The following is a 14349-nucleotide window of genomic DNA, read 5'->3' on the forward strand; positions in this document are numbered from 1 at the left end:
AGGAGACTATCGTATCAGAGCCAAAATATACTGAATCCACTTGCTGGTCTGGCTCCCACCGAGATTACAGAGATCAGGCTATGAGAACACTTTGAGCCAGCATGTCTCTGCAGCCTCCACTCCAGGATGTACTGCAAAGGACACGTACAGTGCATGCTTTGGGGGTGGAAACGTGCTTTACACTCTATTTGTGTGAACAAAGCTGGCAGCTTGGGCGGATATTGTGGAGCAAAGAAGCTCTATTGTGTTTGCCAGTCATCACAAGAATCAAATGAACAAATTTAGAATAAGCAAATTGGGTTGAAGTTCCTTTAGCAGAAAACAGGCAAATACCAGCCAGGCTTGGTGAGAGAGGATGGGATATTCTTCCTGAAATAAGCCATAGTAAACACCAGGGCAGCAAAACAATCTGCCCATTTTGCAGTTCATGTGGTTGCCCAAGCTCTGTCTTTTAGATCAAGAAGTAAATCTGAAAAGACAGGAGGTAAATTCCTTGTGCCTCTCCAATTTTAACTTCAAACCACAAGCACAGTAGTACCTGAGGAAAAAAGAACTGCACACCAGGCCAGGTGAGTCGGTTCCAATGACAAGAGTCTCGACTAAGAAAAACAGATGCAAAGGAAGAGACTCCATCTAAATGTGAAAAGATACCCTGACAATCCCAAGAAAAGAAGTTTTGAGTACAGAGAGCTGATGAAGAAGGAATGACTGAGCAAGCACACAGACCATGTCATCAAAGACAGAAAAAAAAATTTCAGAGACTCCGAGTAGGAAGGAACACAAACCTTGTGCATTTGGGACTCAAAATGCCAGCAAATTCAACCACCCCTGCCTCAGTAAGCTGAAATTGGGCCAGAAAATGTTCCCATTAGAAGCTGCCCTGGATACCTCCTTCAGCTATGAATCCAAAAAGGTGTTAGAGCAAGAATGACAAATATTTTCATAATGGAACAACTGTCCTGGGACAAGTGCACAGGAGAACACTGACCTCTAAGTGAGCCTAATTCACCACAAAACAGGCAGAAATGAGAGCTAATACACATTTCATGAACAGGGCTATTTTACTCAATACACATAAAGAGCATGCATCCTGTACACATGTAAGGTTAGCAAGGATCCGATACTGCAGACAACAAAAGAGAACATGGGGTGTTCCAAAAGAAGATCCCAGCTCTCTCCTAGATTGGGCTTCAGTATTTCTGACTCCTGCAGGTCTGCATGCACTCCTCCTTATCCTCCACAGAAGTCCCAGTCTGGGGGAACAGGCCTCAGTGACTCCATAATGCTCAGCACTCTCAGTTTTCCCACTCCAGAATGATCATTTATTTCAGTTTAACATTTAAATTAAAATTCCTTTCACAACTTCTGGCTACCAAAACCCAGTCCTGGTCTGGTCCCAGTCTGCTAGGTGTTGCCTAAATCTACTCAAATACATACTCTAGTTGGCAAAAACCTTACAGTCTAATAAAACATTTTACTTTGAGGGGAAAAAAAATCATTATGGGAATTTAGTGCCCTCAAGAAAAGTTCTATGCTGGTATCAGGTATGGGAAACCACAAGGTTTATCTGCCAGGAAGAAGCAGCTGTACTGCTTAGATCATTTGTTCCAAGGAATACAAAGGAAGTTTCTGTGTACAGGTTCCCTGTCACGCTGCTTGTTCATAGTACCGTTCTGCTGTTTGCTAACTGGCACCTGAGAGTTAACTCAGTGGTTAACTCATGCAAAAAGGCAAGCATGGTCTGTGTTCAGTTCTGGGACAAGACAATACAGACATCTGTACCTGAAATCCCTCTGATCACATAAAGGTTTCAGTAGAAAACAAAGGATTTTTGAAACTTTTAAAATATCCCATAAAACCCGTAAGACACTGGCAGAGGGACAGGCTTTTCGGGAAACCAATTACCTTATTCCCAGAAGTTGGGGCATGTCTGCTAGACCCATGCAAACTGCTAGTTAGGAATAACATGCAAGCTCCTATTTCAATGCCTCAAACTTGCTGCTATTTTACTGTGCAAAACCACTCTCACGTTTTGTGTGGTCACCATGCCTACAAAAGCAAAGTCTCCTAGAAGCTCTAGAACCTAACGTGGCTGATGGAGCTTAGACACCCTCTTTACAAAGCATGATGACGTGCAGCAGCCCACTCAGAAAAGCCAGCCACTCTGCATCCCTCACATGAAAGCAATACCTATGCTGCACTGAGATCAAAGCTGCAGCAAATGAATCCCAGCCCTGAACTAAGGGACAATCCTTCACAAGTAAAAGGACGGATTATTTGCTGTTCTAGATGTAAATTCTGCTGATGAGTTCTGCTCAGGCAAAGGAGGCAGCAGAGAATCATGTAAAATGAGTAAGTGTTCAAAAATATTCAGAAACTCATCTTTTCTTTCCTTTTTCCTCATGGATAATGGATGAGCCCTGAGGTGGCAGTGGCTTTCAGCAACTACCAACTCAGACCTGGACTTGGATCAGTAACCTAATTACAAGATGCTTCTTGCTGCTTTTGTGAGCTATTCAAGTATCTCAACAGAAACACAGAATGTTTTGTGTGTGTCTGATTACCCCAAACTGTCAGTAGTTAATTCCAAAAGCACATCCTCACCTAAAAATGGTAGTTCTACCACAACTATTATAGCCATGAGTAAAATTAGGTTCCACATTTGTACTTTCTAAAATATCAAAGGCATGATTAGCCAAGTCTTTTGTTCCAGATCTCCAGAGTCCTTGAGGTAATGAAAAGTGGGTCATGGAGAAGTTTCTCTTGAAGTTTAAAGTAAATGCTGTGTTCAAGCAGTACCTGCTTTGGTGACTCATAGAGTTATTTGGTCTAGAGAATGGAAATACTGTACCAACACACACACACCCCAACAGTAGTACCTCTGCCCTCACAAAAAACGAAGGAAGGGGGGAAAAGAAAGGCGTAGTAGATGACTCTGAACAGTTTCCTGTTACGATCCCTTGAAAGAAATCCAACTGTACTTTCACCCTGCTTTCTGTTTTCTGAATTTCTCCTGACAGTTGGCTCTTTCCTTTGCCAGAACCACAACAAAGGACGGCCTTGAGTTTCCACACAGGCCATTTTCTCCCTCTCTCGTCTCTGATCATCTCACAAAGGTATTATTGTTGCTGGCTCACTGGGGCTCAGTGCACCTGAGGCAGATCAAAGGCACTTTTTAATGCCCGCCTGACCACACAGGTCTCTCTCCCACTGCATTAAATTAAACTCGATGATTAATCTCTGTAGCCCTGAGGGTCCCTTGGTGCACACGGAGAGAGAAAATATATATTTCTATCAAAACACAAGTATAATATACTTTCATTTTATAGCCCTAATTAAAAAAAGGAACAGCTAATTTCAGCCAAATGCAGCTGCATACAGGTCTCATTAAAACACAAATACAACTGCTCTGTGTGCTCCACACTCGCTGCATGCAGACTATGCAGGTAATAGATAAAAGAACAGTAAAACCAAAGTCCTTTTGCAGATTAAATCCAGAGAAGCTTAGAGTTTTCTTATTGTCTGCTGGCTAGAGATTGTTATACCTCTGAGCAGCCAAGTGAAGGAAGCCAGTTAAAGAAATGATTATAAAATGCTGAGTAGTTAGATTTAAATAAAAATCTACTTAAATCTCTCAAAAAACGGCAAAAGCATCTATTCCCAAGTTTGCATGCAAGTAATTAAGAGACTTTAAAGCTTCTACCTTGTCTGTGGTGCACAGTTTGTGTATGACTTTGGTGTTACTTTAATAACAGACATTGATTAGCATCAACATGGACTTTATCACTTTTGTTACATTAGCATATTTAACGCAGCCACAACTCTCATGGTCGTGGAGCATGCACATAAAAAGTGCCATGAAAGTTGTCATACTGATATACCAGCTCTTGTTTCGGAAGAAAAGCAAACTACAGGTGTGAACTGGGTTCTCTGTTTGAAATCATCAATATACATATATTAAAAATTAATAAATAACCACACACAGGTCCTCCTCCAGGGCTAGTTATACTGAAGGAATAAGTTAAAGCCAACTGGCCCATTTCCAGCTCCTCAACATTGCCCTTAGACCTCCTGGGGAAACCGTCTGTGAGCACCTCAGCTCATTTTGGTCCAGTACTATGTCCCTATTAGCCCAATTCATTTAAGAATTTAAACTCACTCAGCTAAATGAAACAGGTTAGGAAGAGTTCACACAAAAAGCTTCTTCTGAAAAGGGCAGAAACCTCCTTGCAAAAAAAAAAAAAAAAAAAAAAAAGAGGAGGACATAATTAAAAGTAGTGGCAGGTTCAGAGGGTGTCTTCTCTCAGAGCCAGTATTTCCAGTGTGCCCTACCTGCCCGGTGATAGACAGAGATAGCCATGTCATTTTTCAGAGATAAAGTAAGCTAAGAGTAGTGGAGTCTGAGGTTTCAAACTCTTGTTTAGGAAGGAATCCAAACATATTCCAGCTGGTCTACAGGATTTAAGCTTTTGTTAAATGCTCTGCTTCACAATACTGGGATTATTCACATCTTTAAATTCAATCATGTGCTCAAATGGTTTGCTGAACTACAATCTATGCGACAAGATCACCACTTATTCATGCTCAAGATCACCATGTATTCATGCTGTTACTACCACGACAACTTAACTTACTGTTAAGCCTGACATTTTATTATCAGCTTGCTTGCTTTTTCTCTCCTGGAGCTCTCTCCATAAAGCATGTTATTCCTCTCTAACACCGATAGCACTTCTATTGCCATTTGCTCATTTTGGAAAAATCCAAGTTATAATCAGTCTAAATTTAAGACCAAAATGAGTTTTAAATAAAAAACGTGGCAGAAAAGGGTACTTATCTAAATGGAATGCTTTCAGACTCATACATTTTAAAAAGGTATAAATTTCAAAATCAGACACTAAATTTTAATTGCAATCTCTGAAAAAGCTTTTGTATTAATTCACTGAGAAAAATTAGCAAAGTGAAAACGGCTTATTGGGGTTTTCCTTTCTTTTTAGTCATGATACGTATCATAATTCTATATATCATAGCAACTTCAGAGGTAGAAGATTGATACTGATTAAGTGAAGAGGTGGGGGAGAAGGGCTGTGACTGAAGACATGCACTCCTTCTCCAAAGACACTCCTGCAACACATTAGTGACAGGCTTGTCACGGATAACTCAAGCTCAGGGTCTTTGGCTCAGATTTCAGGCTGCTCTTTAAGCCACTCCAGCATCATGGTTTTTACTTTCCATGTCATTTTTCAGTATTGATTTCTACTACTATTAAAGTTCTTGCCTAATAGCAAATGCATGGTAATATATAATTAATATCCAAAGGTAAAGATAGAGTTACCAGAAAAAAATCAAGGAAAAGGGTGAGAAGGACAAAGGCCATTTTTCCCTTCAAAACCATTATTAGTATATCCTGTACAAATTAGGACTACACATACAACCTACCCCCATGTGGCATGAAGATGTTCCACAGATCATAGCAACTCGGGATGTAATTGGCTGGTTCTCACATGGTAGGTTATGTCCTTTCACATCTGCTCCAATTACTCCTATTAAAGTAAAATTAAAATTCTATTATAAAAGAGCAAGCCAACCCTCACAAAACAGAGCTTTTCCACATACAAATAACTGCTGAGTATCTCACACCGCTGCCACAAATCGCAAAAAGTCTACTTAGGCAATAAAAACATTATTTTATCAACTCAGATTAAAATGTATTTTTAATTCCAGATATATGAGGACACAAGAAGATTGCTTCCTTCTTTTGTGTTTATCATGGTCATTTTTAAGTTATTTTGACTATAACCTGACCTTTGCTCTTTTAGGTAGTACAGTAAGGTGCAGAACTAAAGCCTGCCCCGTTGTGCAAGGCAGTAGGGTAGACTGCAGATATGTTTATTTGTTCACAGTTTATCATGCACATAGTGCATGATGTGTTTTGTCAGGGGATGAGTTGGAGAAAGGAGTAACTTGGCAGGAGACTGGAAGGCTGCCAGTTTTGTTGTCTTGACAGCTGCTGTTCTGTCCATGTCAGACAGAACCATCTAAAGGCAGATTATTCCTTCCCTTACAGGAACTGTGCCTGGCTCTGAGGAGCTTCTGCATGCAGGACAAGACAGGATAGAGGACAAACTCAGCAAGCACTCAGCCTGCAGCAGAAACACATACCCAGGAGATGTCAGAGAGGAGCCAGGAGCTCGTGTATGGAATGGGACAGACCTACAGCCAAGCTCCAGCATGCATCACGTCCCGCTTAACTGACATAAGGGGAGGCTGAAGTGGAACTCCTGTCTCCTCTCCTAAGCTGCATTCTTGCACCCTGTTGTGCTGCACCCAGCAAAATGCAGCCACCCAACAAGTAATATTCTTTTGTTCACCTTTTTCTTCTCTTAGGCATTATTTTTCAACTGGCAAACTAGTCACCAGACTCTGCATTGCATCTGCAACCCACAGTTTGGTGACCAGTTGGCCAATCCTGCTAAAAAAACCTATAAAAATGCATATATCTTTTTCCACAGTGTAGCAGGATCATGCAAGCATTGGCTGGACACTTTGAAAGACACCAAGTGTTACTGCTGGTTAGTATGCTACATTCCATTAACAGCTTCTTGTCTAGGTCACCATTGCAAGATTCTGGTATCCAACTGGCCTGTTGGAGTTCATATATCGTGACTGCCATGGCTATCGTGGTATTATCATGGTTGGAACTTAGCCAAACAATCAGCCAATCAAGGGGTAAAATTTTACAGTCTTCAGAAACTTATCCTTTATCCTAGCTGGCTTGTAACAATGTACTAGAATAACTGTCATACAGACTTTATTTGTAAGACAAAGCTGAAAGTATGGCTTCTACCTCATATGTTTTGTTTTCCTCTGCTTAAACACAGACATGCATGAGCTCGTTTTAAGAATTTTGGATAGGGTTGTCTAAAAAAGCAGTTTCCTGTACTGGGCAACACTGTATTAGAATTTCTTAAAGGAGTTAAAAACTTGATCACACTTCAGAGACGCTTCTCTTAAACTGAACTTTCAGCAAATGTATTTTCATAAGCAGTACAAGAACGGAGAGCCTCGTGTTTAGGTATTTTTTAATCACTAAGAAAACACACCTTCTGCAAAATATGCATTCTGTGCCTTTCTGAAATCAGTGGGATTTTGTCAGTGGCTTTACTAGTGTCTAGAATCTTCCTATTTTTGATAAGTTGAAGCCAGACAGCAAATAAGTCTGGAATATTCTTGTAACAATGAAAGCTTAAATACTGTGTTCACTAAAAATAATGTAATTGCTGTTATAAGTCACTTTCACCTTTATCTTCATTGGAATTTTTCAGTCTGAGGCAAATTCGACATCTTTTGAAGATTCTCAAGAGAGCCTGAGCACAAGTAGTCTGCACATCACACAAAGCCAAGGAGAGATTTTAGAAAAGTTGCAACTTTTGGCATGTGTACTTTTGGATCCCTTCCACAGCGACAAGGTATTCTCAATACTGTTCAATAAGTTACCTACTGTTGATGAAACAACGCTGATTTCTTTTATAAAATGCACAATGTAAACATTTTTCTGAGCCCAGTCCCAAAAGACTGGCCTTCCATAGTCATATTTTTATCTGTAGGCTCTTAAATTGGTACAGTGCATCAAGATGTAAGACATAACTACTCAGCTTTTAGATTTTTACTTTCCTGTAATAGGTATCAGATGGGCCACTTCAGGAGTCATAAGTGGCCTCCACAAACATACATATTAAATAATTCTTTATTTTACTCAAAACTTGGAAGCTTTCACAAACTTCAGGAACCTGACCAGCAGAAACACACTTTGGACCCAGCCAAAAGCAGATGTGAACAGTGTGTCTAAATTATGACCACTGAAAACAGGATGTCCATCGTGCCATTCTGGGTTAGCCTGCAGGATACAAAAGAGCCCTTTTCACCACTCTCTCGTTACAGACAATTTTAAAATGACCAGCAGAACGTGTTCAGGAATAAGAACAATGACACCCACTAGATGTTGTTGTCCCACAGACTAATCTGATTCTTACTAATATGCAAGTCATATCCTTCGAACAAACTGTAAACCTCAATATTTCAATACAGATGACAAAGCACTGAAGCACACATCAGGGCCTGTTCAAAACAAAAATTTTACATCAAGAGTTACTTATTTCCAATGTCCTCACTTTTTGATTCACTTTTAAATATCTCTTCTCTTTCTTCATCTGTGCTCCTTTTATCATTATTAAAAGATTAGTATGCTTTAGTGCACATCTAACCAGAGCAGTTTTATTTCCTAGTTCTACTGTGTTCTCCCTTTGCTTTTCTGTTTTCCCTTCAGGATTTTCAGCTCTGTATTTAATCTGTAGATTAAATTAGACTTGAAAAAGATCAAGGTTCTTGCTATTAACAGCTATGGATGAAGGAGAGCTATTCAGTATCTGAGATGTAGCCTTGCTATTCATTCTCTTTGCATGCATTCACACTCTCCTGCTGTCCCTTTTGCTATCCAAATGTTTTACATTTTACTTTCTTTTCTACTAGTTCCCCCACCTATTTATTACCCTTCCCAGATGCAAGAAGGAAGACTTCCATCTTAAATCTTCCTCTTTTCCCAGACTCAGCTCAGTCAGTGTGTGATTAGCATGCCAGTTCCCCCATCCTGTCACCAACTCTTCCCTCTCCAACAACAACCTATACATTTTTTTTCCTCCTGGCAGTGATTTCAGTAGCCTGCTAGTGTTTGTGGTGCCATCTGGGAAAACATATTCTGATAAACAGGACTAGCATAAGCAGACTGTCTCTATCCAATGAAGTCTTACTCTGCTGGATTCCAGCAGCTACATATTTCTAATGTTAGAGTTTCTTTACACAACTCTATAGCAAATGAACAGACAGTTGCTCTCCATTCTTCTTGGAATTCAATTCATTGATTTCAGCACATGAAATGCACTGGGCAAACTTGTGCTCTGAATCCAGCATTCACATAATGATGCCAATTAAATGAGGACTCTCCACTGTCATCTTCACGTGCTCTGAGACAGTCCAGTTTTTCAGTAAGTTCATTATTTCAGGTCAGCATTATTACATCCTTTACAAGAACACAAACTCGCCAGGGCACAGTTTTAAACACATTTTTATGCGATTAGGCTGCTAATTGACACAAACAGACAGGAGGAACACATCTACAACCACTACACTAAAACTCAGTCTACCTTTTTGCAGCTGAACCTGTAGCTAATACTTTTGAGGCAGTAAGAAAAAAAAAATCTGCATGTCCACTTAATCTCATCAGAAACAGTTATCAGAAGCCAAGTAAATGGATTTAAACATTTTTAAAGTTCCAGGCCATAACTTCTAGAAGAACAAATAAGATTTAAAACACCAGAAAATAATTGAAACAAAACCAGTACTTTAGTAGCTAATTATATTCCATTTAGATCTAGAGAAAAATACTCTGATGAGCAATAGATTTCCATTGAACAGTACTATTTCAGTAACACTGAAACTTTCTCAGGTCAAGACTTTTTTCTGAACTATCAAACTAAAAAAAACCCCTCACTTTCCTGCTGAAAAAGTTAAATTGAATCACTTTGTTATTGACTTTGTTTAGATAAGGACAAACAGCATGGCAAGAAAAGGAAGCTGTTGAGCCTCACCAAATGTATTTCAATAGAGTTGAAACTGGGCACACATCAATACTGGGCTGGAAAAGAAAAAAGTAATCTAAGCATCAGGCCTGAGGCAGTAGCCAGTTCTCTCTCCACTCTTGTTTGCTAGTTTAGACACACAGTATTTACATATTCAAACCCTCAAGACCAATACCAATGTTTTATGGTATATATCCCACATTGTGCTAGCATAATTGTATGTGAAAAAGTCTCTATTTCATTATTTAAACAAAGCACAAATGGCTTCGAAACCAAAAAGAAAGATTAACTGTGAACAAGCTTCAGACACAGCACTTCTCCCTTAGAATGTTATTTTTTTTTCTTGCCTATCCTCAAAGTTTTGAGCAACAGAAGACACAAACTCTCAGCACATTGACATGCAATGGTGTTTCGGTTCAGGATTTCAAAGTGGAACTAGGAGAAATTAACAAACATTTCAGAAATCCAGCTGAAAATAAACAAACAGTGACAGCCCCCTTCTCTAAACAGATACTGGTATTAACAGTTATCGTGAGGGTTCTTTTACTTGAGTTATGCTATTTCGTAAGAGCAAATTGCTGGATACATAGAAGGCTGTGAGAAAAATGGCTTTCTAAAATTAATTCAACACACTCCTGTTTCCAAGAACAGTAAATGCATGAGTGAGTACCTAGTCCTCCAGCATGTGCATCAATGAGAGATGCTGCTACTGCAATCCCTTCAGGGAGACCGAGATCTTTTGCAGCTTCTGGCGTCAGACCTTTTCCAACAGACTCTCCAGGAGACAAGACGTGGTTTCCTGGGCAGACACAAGAAAAACCAAACACCTGTCAATTTACTAAACAGAAAAACAAATGTGTATGTTATTACAAGAACTCCTTTCCTCTCCCTCAAGTTAGTGTGGTATATATAAAACAACAACAACAACAAAGAGCATCAAAGAACTCTATCTGATGAAGAACTGTCTTTCATTATCTTTATATATATTAAATACAACCATGCTAAAGCAGGCTGTCCCACAGCAATTTAAAAGTTCAAAAGTATTCAATGTCCTATTTAGCCACAGAGAAAAGATTTCCCCACAAGCAATTAAATTCTGCTTGGCAACTTTCCAAGAGATAGGGAAATACTTATGCAGAAATCCCAAGTTCTGGCGGTAGTTACTGCCGAGGCTGCCTGCAGCCATTCCCTGCGTGTGAACGCGCTTCAGCTCAGCCCATGCTCACAACTGAACACTGCACCTGTTGCACAAGGCAGGGGCCAATTGTTTTTTTTCCATTTCCACCCTTTCCAGCAATTTCTACTAGGAATAGGGCAGCTATGGCAACAGGAACTCTGAAAAAGAGACTGGCTTAAGCTGCAAATTCCTCCTATTGCAGCTGTATTTCCTCACAGACTGAAACGATCTCCTTTTGAGTCCTTACTGGCCTTACAAAGGATGAAGATTAATGTCACCCCGAAGACAAGCAGTGCAACCCTTCCTTCTCAGTCCTGTCACCAGGGAGCCTGGTGGCAGGTCCTGTCTGCATTTGTCTCTGCTGCTATAATGCACATTAAGTTTTCTCTTGCGGAAAGAGATTGTTTCAGTAAGTAAATCACAGCCATGGAGATTGCTCAGAGCTTAGAAGAACAAATCTAGACTCATTAAGCTTTCAGAATTTAAGGACATCCCCCCCCTCAGCAGCCATCCCTCTGGCTGCTGAGGATAACCCCAGCCAAAGCCATGAGACCAACAGCTCCTGGAAGTGCACCCGCTTCCCCAGTGAGCTAAAGGTTTGGTGGGAGAGGGGCAGTGAAAGGCACAATGGGAGCTCCCATATACCGTGGCTTTTAGCACCTATCTGTAGTGTCTTTTGACTTCCACATATCTTCAGGGCAGAGCTGACAAAACTCATTTTTAACATAAAACAAGCCTATCTTCACAGTCAATGCTATTGCAAATGTTATATCTAAAGCATGCTCTGATGTGTAGAAAGGAAGTAAAACATCCTCCACAACAGAGGTTAAGGGGAACAGAATATTATAAAGTATTGTGCATGCCCATGAGCACAGTCTAGAAATGCAATTGTACTATCTTTATGTTAGACAAAAAGAAGATTATGATGATAGTAAATTCACAGGTGGAAAAGGGTATTCAATTTTACACATCACACTGTCTTCGCTCTAAACGATGTTGGTTCTTCACGTTAAGGAAGGTGCCCACTCCTGACAGGTGTGGTGCAGGGAGCACTTTGGGATTAGACAGCACACACTTTCTCTGCATGCATTTCCCCCAGACTTTCTACTCTGCTGAGAGCTACACCACTGCCACAGAAACACCAGACTGAATCTCACACTGGAAAATTAAAACAAGTATGTAGAACCCAAACTTCTACACTTCATTTTGTGTTTATATACAGGTATAGGGGGCAGTAACCAAACCTCCCCATATAGATTATGCAGAAGGAAATTATGACATTAAACTATCTCCTCAGAGGGGAAAAAGTCTACATTTTACTCATCATTAGTGTAAAGTGAAAATATTGTGCTAGCTGTTTCAAGAGGCAAAGAGCTTTTGCATTTTTTCCCCAATGAGTTGGAGATCAGGATGTTTCTCTTTAAAGAGAACTTTTGTATTACCTTTCTGTTTTTTTAAGACATGGGAGAATAACACCAGAAAAACAAAGTTGTCTGCTTATCCTGACATTTAAAGACCCTGCAGGTGGAAGGAAGTTCAAAAAAGTTCATGCAGCTAAAACCACATCTTTTTTCTTCAGAATCAAATCGCCTGACCTGAAAGCATACAACTATCTTGTATATAAAGCGTGAGATTAAATTAATCTGAAATAAAACCTCTTTCCAGGCACTCAGTTCCATGGTTGGCTTGTTTGTATCAGCCAGACTGGTCATACACATTTTAGTGTCTAATTATTAAGTGGTTAAACTTCATTTTAGAGATCAGGACTACTATTAGACAAAAATAATCTTCCTACCAGCTTCCCAATTACTGCATTTGTAGTTAATGAGCACTAAGGGAGCAATTTCAGAAATAAAGATAATCCTCTCTTCTACATTACTTTGGTTCTAGTTATATATCAATGCTATCCCACATTGGCATAAAGTGTGAAAGAATGTGCAGGGATGGTTTTCGTGTGATTTGAACATGCAGCATAATAATCTTATAATAAAAAAAAAAATAATAATTAACAGGAGAGTACACCCCATCTGTTTTGTAAAGTAAAACCTGAACATTATTCCGTGGCTGAAATCACTTCCTGACAGGTCTGGAAGTGACAGCAGACAGAAGTCACCCGTGAGATAGCTTGTGAAGGAGGAGTCTCCTAATTCACCCAACAGCAAGTGTAGAAAAAGTGCAAGGAAGGGATGTTCTCTGCCCCTCTACTTCCTCCTCCCAGCTTCAGAAGTCAATGAAAGCTCTGCTACACCCATACGGTATGTTCATGAGGCGCTGTGGAAAATGGGAGAGGCAGGCTCTGCATGGGCACTCACTCTGTCCTTGTGGAAGGTGCCTCCTCACCAGACAAGCGTGAGGAAGTAGGTGTGGAACAGGCAGAGCTTTGACTGAACTACATGGAAAGGGAATTGGAATTCTCATGGTTTACTCTTCAACAGAAAACTGGAAAACTCAGCTAAGCATCGATATGCTTAGATTCTGTAGGTATAAATCTATTAAAGGATAAAATACAAACCACAAACAGGCACCAAGGAAGGACTGCAATTTAAAGATAGAACATCTGAAACACATTGTACTGCTGCCCTAGACTGGGAGACAGCGAACAGATTCTTACATGGGCAAAACTCAGCAGCTTTAAAAGTCAAAGGACAGCTACTCTAAAAATCAAGGTACTCTACAGCTACACAGCAGCATTCAACAGCAGGTGCTGCCGCCCTTAAATCCTACCTGCCAGGGAAAGAGGCTGTCAGGGAGGGAGGAAGGGAAATGAGAGCTGTCTGCACACAGAGGCAGGCAGCGGGAGTATTACCGAAGGCTGCATAAAAGAGGCAGTGAAAGGACCGACTCTTTGCAGGGCTCCTGCCAAAGTAAATGTATCGAGTCCTTTGTTTACAGTAGTCTCCTGTGCAAGTCATTTACCTTTGCTATAATGACTTCCAAAATTAGACCTAACCAAACAAACCCATAATGGCTGAAGCTGGAGAACTTTCTGTTTCACATTCATACAGCTGTTTCACTAATGCAATGCTTTAATCCACAACCTTTTCATTTCGGACGAGACGGACTATTTCTAGCTATTTTTTCCCCTATAAAGCAGTGAGTTTACAAAAGGAAAAAGCTGTCTGAATCTCTTCCTCCTCTTTTATGCTTCTTCGAAGACTAATGTTAGAATTTGCTATGATCGGGTTTTGTTTAACAAATTTATGTGGTACCAAGGACCCTCTACCTTTTTAGGCGGTTACCACAGCAACCACTTATTTACCAGACGCAACACAGAGGGCAGACAATACATCTTCAGTCAACTTCAGTAATCAAAATTCACTGTACAGGCTTACTAATATTTAACAGAACTAAGTACTTTAGGAGTAGACCTTCTTAAAAACAACAAAAGCATAGTGCAGCAGGGGGCCCAGCTGACTCAACTATGACATACTCACTGAACAGCTTTTCATCTATCATGCAAAACGTGGCTGAATTTCATCTGCACTTTTATCTGGCTCTGCAAGTGCATAAAAATACAAAGGGGAGAAAATCAAAAGGAGA

General features: G+C 40.1%; 1 protein-coding gene across 3 annotated transcripts in view; it reads right to left on the bottom strand.

The window, feature by feature from the left end:
- Positions 1–14349, bottom strand: part of FGGY (FGGY carbohydrate kinase domain containing) — a 141824-nt gene that overhangs the window by 64238 nt on the left and 63237 nt on the right. For all 3 annotated transcript variants that reach the window (XR_014617394.1, XR_014617395.1, XM_084266369.1), the window contains 2 exons: positions 10303–10431; positions 5437–5540 (listed from right to left, as the gene is read on the bottom strand). Coding sequence is in view for 1 of the 3 variants with exons in the window: in XM_084266369.1 (XP_084122495.1) it covers positions 5437–5540; positions 10303–10431 (233 nt within the window). In the remaining 2 variants the exon portion in view is untranslated. The remainder of the gene's footprint in view (positions 1–5436; positions 5541–10302; positions 10432–14349) is intronic.

This window comes from Gallinula chloropus, assembly GCF_964237585.1.
Source record: "Gallinula chloropus genome assembly, chromosome: 6".
Lineage (NCBI taxonomy): Eukaryota > Metazoa > Chordata > Aves > Gruiformes > Rallidae > Gallinula > Gallinula chloropus.